Here is a 6,595-nt window from a genome sequence, read left to right on the forward strand (position 1 = left end):
CTAGTCAATGGCCGACTATACTTTCCTGCATGTATACCGAACAGTCGCCATAATGCCAGATTTCCGCCACCCATATCAGACACCAGCACATGAATTTTTAATCCGAGCGATTCACAAGCCGTTATTATGTTAATTATTTCGCTTCTTAGGCTACTCGCATCAAAGGAATTTCCAGTTAGACGATAACCAATTGTCTGCTTCCACCTAGAGGAGAGCCCCCCAAGCATAAAAACTGGTAGGGATCCGTCAGCCAGAGGTAACGTAGGAGCTCCCATGACATTACAGCAAGAATGGTCATATACCAGTCCTGATGTAATCTGCATTTCATCGATCATCACTGAAGCATGGCGTTCTTCCGGTTTCATAAGGTTGACCTGCAAAATGGAGTTAACAGACGAACAAAAAACACAAATAATTTTTTTTTAACTTTTGTTGAATTACAAAGAAATGTGTCAAATTATAGAAATAGGCAGAAATTATCTTTTTCGCTGAAGTTTCCAGACATACCCACAGGTTAAATTATGCCGTATTTGAAGTTGCTACTTTATACTGACACAGGACATTTGCGGATGCAAATGCTTTGCGCAAGTCATACTTTCACCCTTAAAGGCTCCAGTATATCTGTGAGTAACCCAGGTCGGAACTTGGCGTGCTGTATGTGGCGCTGAAGCGTACGGTCCGATGGCAGTGGATATCCCAACTCCCTCAGGAGACCGTAACCACGGGAACCGCATGCCAGGCGCAGCCGCAGCGATTTTACGAGTGTGCCTGCTTCCCATCGCACTCCTTGTGTGGACTGTCATTCCATTGATCTCATTTGGTCATTATTAAAAAGTCCTTTGAGCCTTTTCTTGATTTCTTCTTTTTGTTCTTCGCTTTTGATATACCTCTTCCTAGCGGACGACAGTTTCCTCGCGGTCGTTTCTTGAAGACGTTCCAGCTCCGCAATCCGTTCCTGGAGTGCTTGTTGGGACGCTGAAAACAATGCAAACGTAAGCACTCGACCTCGTATGCTACCGATTAAGATAATTCTAAGTGTCAAACAGTTAGAACTTAGACGTCTCTTACAATTATCAAGCACAGGTCCGGCAGTGTTGGTTGCGTTCATCGCCGGTTGACTTGTGGTGTCAGAGAAACCTGTTTGGATGGTGGGATGGCTATAGTTAGACCGCAAAATCAGAAATCAACGTTTGCTTTTACCATTGTAAACTGCTCCAATATCCTGCATTTGGCTGCTGCTGTCTTGGTTAAACCTACCATGGACTGCACATGAAAGGAGAGATGGAAATATTTTTGAGAAACACAATGACGGCGACATTTCACACAAATCATTCAGATGACTCTTACAGGAGTCGTCGCGGAGGCTTTGCAACAGGCGATGCCGTTGGGTGGTTAACTTCGTTTTCCATAGGCTCCGCTACCTCTGCACAAGAAGGAGAGCCAACAGACCCAGAAGGTGCTGGTGCGGAACTACACTCATTTTCAGTCCAACGCTCCTTGTTTGCTGTCGGTATGCTCCAATAGGGATTCATCACCTATCATGATAAAAGTAGAATACGCCCACATGTATAACTAACCTGTTGAGTTACTTAGTTCGAAGACAGGACAACAAAGAAATATATGCACAGCGCTGAAATACGGAGAATATTACAATTTATTTGCCATATAGCTACGCACCATAGTGCACTTTCAATCCAGCCTTTATAATTATGTCAAAGTATAGCAGAAAAATCATTGTAGCTTTGAATGTCTGTTACAGAAAGCCATGTGAACTGTGCAGGCTCACTCGATACTGAAGCCCCAGGATATTTCATAAAGAGCACGAGTTCTCTTGCGATGGTTCATTCTTTGTTAATCCCTGCTCTACATGATGGTCTCATTTCTAACAACCGTATTTCGCCATCCATTGTTTCATTATGTAGTTACGGTACGCGGACGCGTGCTATAATTAATAAGCAATATCATTGAATAGTGCCTTACGTCTTTTTGAGCACTTCTTGTGAACCTCGCTCCTCTTTGCCGGTGGTTTTCGTTCCTTTGGCGGCCGCAGATGCGAGAACAAAGTAGGAACTGCATTAGGCTTCAATTTTTTCTTTCCATAGGCTTCCAATACTTTTGGCTCAAACTGATCGTTCGTAAAATGGAGCTGAAACATGACAGTGATCTCTGAGTATACGCATGGTAAGAAGCAAATTTCTTCCATTTGAATTTGTTTGCACTCTTGCACGGTAAAAGCATGCACATTTGTATTATACATATAACTAAAAGGAAACACCGCTTATCTACCTGCGGTTCATGCCTTCGCAACATAAAGTGTACGTAAAGAACAAAAATGCTCGCAGTATTGAAACATTGTAAAGATACAATAAGCACGCAATAAGAGTAAAAGAGTTACTTGACTTCACAAGTATCAGGCGCAAGGATCACACGCACACATACACGCGCGCACACATTACATGCACATACATACATACACACACACGCACGCACACAACTACAAGATAGGAGTTACAGTCATTAACTCACAAATTACATACATTTGAAAACTAACGCACGCGCGAAAACACAAAAAGCTTTGTCACGGCTCGAAGAGTCAACGTAAATTTCAGCCGACTCACTTAAAAAAAAAAAACTACATGCACAATTATCGGTGCTCTGTATTGAACTGAACGAATAGTCCGGCTATGCGAAGAGCATTAAAATCTCCATGCAACTTCATCCACAAATATGAGGAAAGCTGTAACACTCATCTCGCAAAGAACGGCGTGCTTAGAAGGGGCGAAATCTCTTCTCCCGATGTTATGGAGCCACTGCTTCCGACGCACGACATTCCGTTCTCCTCGGGGGATATAAAATAAGGCTTTCCCTTTCTCTGACCTGCTGCTGCATTCAAACGCGCAGAAGCAAGGCATTTTCACGGAGAACGAAGCTCAGATTCCTACGAAACGATGGAAAAACTTGGGAAACACACGTTCGGAGCGGCAGGGCGACCACCACTTGGACGGCGCATGGCGGGCGGGAGAAACTAAAAGCCCGCGAAAGCAAGTTTCGTGCCCTTTTCGTGACGTCAGGGTCACCTGACGGGGAAGTATCGTGCGCCGCAGCCATTCAGTGTGGCGGATGCGCTGCCTCCGCGAAAGAGGGGGAGAAAAAGATGTGGTTGACCGCGCCGGCGAGGGTGTTGCGGCGTAGATCAATGCGTGTCGCTACTTTCTAACATCAAGGGGCTTTAACGCGGACCCTACCTACCCCATCCCTCCTCTCCCACTACCGACCCATCCCACCTTCCTGCCCTCTGTGCAATGCGCCGCAAGCAAACCTCACTCACATACTCCTGGCCTGTCCGGTTTCTGCTCCCCCCGGCGGGCCGACACCACTCTAAACCAGGGAGGACTGGGAGACCTTACTGCGCTCCACGGACCCGGCAAGGCAGAAGACCGCCGCCAGCCGCGCTTCTAGCATCATGGACATGTTAACATGAACGTTTGAGTGCGGTGGGGTCGCGCGGGGACCCAGGGGACCTGGGAGGTCCCAAATGCCCTGTCAGAATAAAGTTTTTCCTCCTCCTCCTCCTCCTCCTCCTCCTCCTCACCTAGAGCACACGGTGCCCTCGAGGATACTGGATATTGTTGTGTTGCTTCCTGGCGTTTCTGCTCAGCTGCAGTGAAGCGGCGTGTTACAGATAACATTCGTCGCCATTTATAGTGGCATCTGAGACAGTTGGAAAAACTAAAGGTCCCTATGACATGGTAGAATGACACCAGTTGTGTGCTAGTACTGATGCCATTTAGGAGATAAAAATTGAAAACTGAACCGGCCCTACCGGAGGTATTATATTTTTGTGCAACAAATCAATATCTCTACGAGCGACTAGCAAAATACACAAATCTTACTGGCCTTTTTTTAACACCCTTGTGAATATGTAATAACTTAATATTCCCCCCCGATTGAGTTTTGGTGTATTTCCATGCTTGTTTAATTTCTCTTACGTCCGCGATGTTCTGTGGTGTATACAGTTTTATATGTTTGCAAGAAAAATATATTTTCTAGTCTTGGAGGAACGGTGATAAACTTTCTTTACGCGACAATATGGCAAGACGCTCACGATCGTTCACGTCTTGTTAGAGTGTCAAGAAGCAGAAGCACAAAGAAAAAAATTCCTGGCTCTCCCGTAATCGAGAGTACATGTAAGCATGAAATGGCTACCTGCAAAGGAGAGAGTTTGAGATAACAATAGTACATATTCGCAGGGGCACACGTCACCCCATCCAGGGACATTATAAAAAAAAGAACACCGCATATCCACGGGGTGAATGATGATGAGTGGGCGAAGCTCCGGAGGGAATCATCGGTAAACCGTGAATCTTCCGTGTAATTCGCCCAGTCTCGCCGCACTAAATCGAACGATTGACTTCCACCAATGACACGCGCCACATGTGACGTCATTCCTATTTTATAACAGCGCCCTTCATTATAATTGCACCATCTCCCGCTTAAGGGGACGCTAGCACAAACGCGTTAGAAACGTGCAGTACTCTCTATATAGTAAGGGGGAGAGGCCACAGCGTCTTACGCAGCCGTTTACACATGCCGGAACGTGCACCGCGTTTGCCGACGCCATCAGCGTTTATGAATACGGGGGTAAGGCGGAGAGGCCACAGCGTCTTACACCAGCTTCTTACACGGGCCGTAATGCACTAGCACAAACGCGTTAGAAACGCGCAGTCTTTCGTTAATGTTGGGTATTTATTGTCATCGTGGTTCGTTGTCCATGTGCGCTTCGTGGCGTAGTGGTTAGCGCCGTGCGTTCGGAAGCGAGGGGTCCCTGGTTCGATTCAGCGCTACAGACACAACTTTCGGAATTTTTTTTTATTGCGATAGCAATTATTGGACACTCCAAAGCAGATTTATGCCGTCGGCGTCGCCGTCGCCGTGAGGTTCCGTATGACGTCAATGGAGATGAAATCGTCGCCGCGCGCCACCGAACGCTGTATGTGCGACTGAAAGGGCGCGAGGGACGCGCGCTTTCACGGGGAGTGAACGCACGGCGGAGAACAAACGCGCGTTCTGTGCCGTGCTCCCTTAAGGGCTGCAGATGTAGGCGTCTCTTCCCTTCTTTACAATCACCATACATGTAGAGCAAACGCGCCTTCTTCTGACGCACGAAAGGCCGTGGGGGGGGGGGGGGGGAGGGAAGGGAGGCGACGTTTAGCTGCGGCACCAAGTGCCTATTTATATCAGAGGCTCCGGCAACACTCACCAACGCCGCACGCATTTTGTGCGAACGCGGGCAAAACGCCGACGGCGTCGACAACAGTTCTGCGTGTTGCCGGTGCTGCTGCATGTCCAAGTTTATACAGCTGATAAAGCTCCTATCATTACTCCGTATAGCTCTCTACAAATTTGCTATCGCAATTGATGCTTCGCCTTTCAGGTGAATCTGCGACAACTTTTTCATAAAAGTAGACGTGGCTACCTACTACGACGACGACGACGACGACTACTACTACATACTACAGAGGAGGGACAGACCCACACCCTAAGGAGCTTCGCCCCTAAAATCACGGCACGAAGATGGTCGAACCACTGCATAGCTTTGATATTTAGCAAGCAGCATCGTCAATGCGTGATGTACAAGCTGTGTTAGTTAGACCGAGTGTTAAGAGTGTTACATGTGCATGTGTTGCACGTGATGCAATTGCGTAAACACAAGTAAACACACATCTACGACAGGAACTTATATTAAAACATTGCGACGCGAGAAGTGACAGCAACTTTCGACGCTACTCAACGAGAGCTCTGTTCTCTGGTCGAAACCTGCCGAGACGCCACCAGAGACATCGCCTGCACTAACGGACAGCGCACGCGTTGGGCGTGAACGCAGGGAAACGCGGACGGCGCCGGCAGCAGCTCTGCGCGTTGCCTCGTTGGTGCTGCTACATATTTGCGGTTCCCTCGGTGAAGTTTCTGCGTGAGGTTTTGCGTGAGGTTTCTCTCCCTTTTGCCGTGCTTTTTTTCGCGTGCAAGTTGCTCCGCCCTTTTTTGGTGCACCAGTAATGAGAGCAAGCGACGAGCCCTTTCACGAGCCAACTCTCGTTGATGCTCGCGGGAGGCAGCCTCTTCCCCAAGAGTAGGCACTACTCGTGGTCATCCCACAGTCGCATCGCAGCCCCGCTGCGATACGCGTTCGTTATCCGAAAGGGCGCGCCACACAAAGTACCTTTTTTATAACCCATCGCCTCCCCTCCTCGCGTACAGTGTGGTCTCTCATTGACCGCCTCCTCCTTCAGCGCGTCTATCCTGCCAACGCCTCCTATAGAGACATAGGAGGCGTTGATCCTGCTCTGCTTGTCACGTGACCGGTCCTCCCCGGCACGGCTCTCATGCTCTCCTGGTCCCGTGACCAGCGTGACACCGGACAGACGGCGAAGGCTCAACTAAGAACAGTTCCGCTGTTGAAGTATTTTAAACCTCGTTAACCCCACCACATTACTACCATGCACGGCGCGCCAGACGCTGCCGGCGGCTCAAGAGCCCAGGGAAACCTATCTCAGCACCTAAAGGTGATGAAAAAGTGCTCTGTATATGCCTTTTC

The 6,595-nt window shown here is 48.4% G+C and overlaps 1 protein-coding gene across 1 annotated transcript; it reads right to left on the minus strand.

Annotated features, from left to right (window-relative positions):
* Window positions 1–536: 536 nt before the first annotated feature.
* LOC125943468 (uncharacterized) lies at window positions 537–2,294 on the minus strand. The gene is made up of 2 exons (XM_049662800.1): window positions 1,958–2,294; window positions 537–796 (listed from the first exon to the last, which is right to left on the minus strand). Exons 1-2 carry the CDS (start codon window positions 2,255–2,257, stop codon window positions 590–592), a joined length of 507 nt encoding a protein of 168 aa, XP_049518757.1. The 5' UTR covers window positions 2,258–2,294; the 3' UTR covers window positions 537–589.
* Window positions 2,295–6,595: the final 4,301 nt, after the last annotated feature.

Source organism: Dermacentor silvarum, chromosome 2 (assembly GCF_013339745.2).
Source record: "Dermacentor silvarum isolate Dsil-2018 chromosome 2, BIME_Dsil_1.4, whole genome shotgun sequence".
NCBI lineage: Eukaryota > Metazoa > Arthropoda > Arachnida > Ixodida > Ixodidae > Dermacentor > Dermacentor silvarum.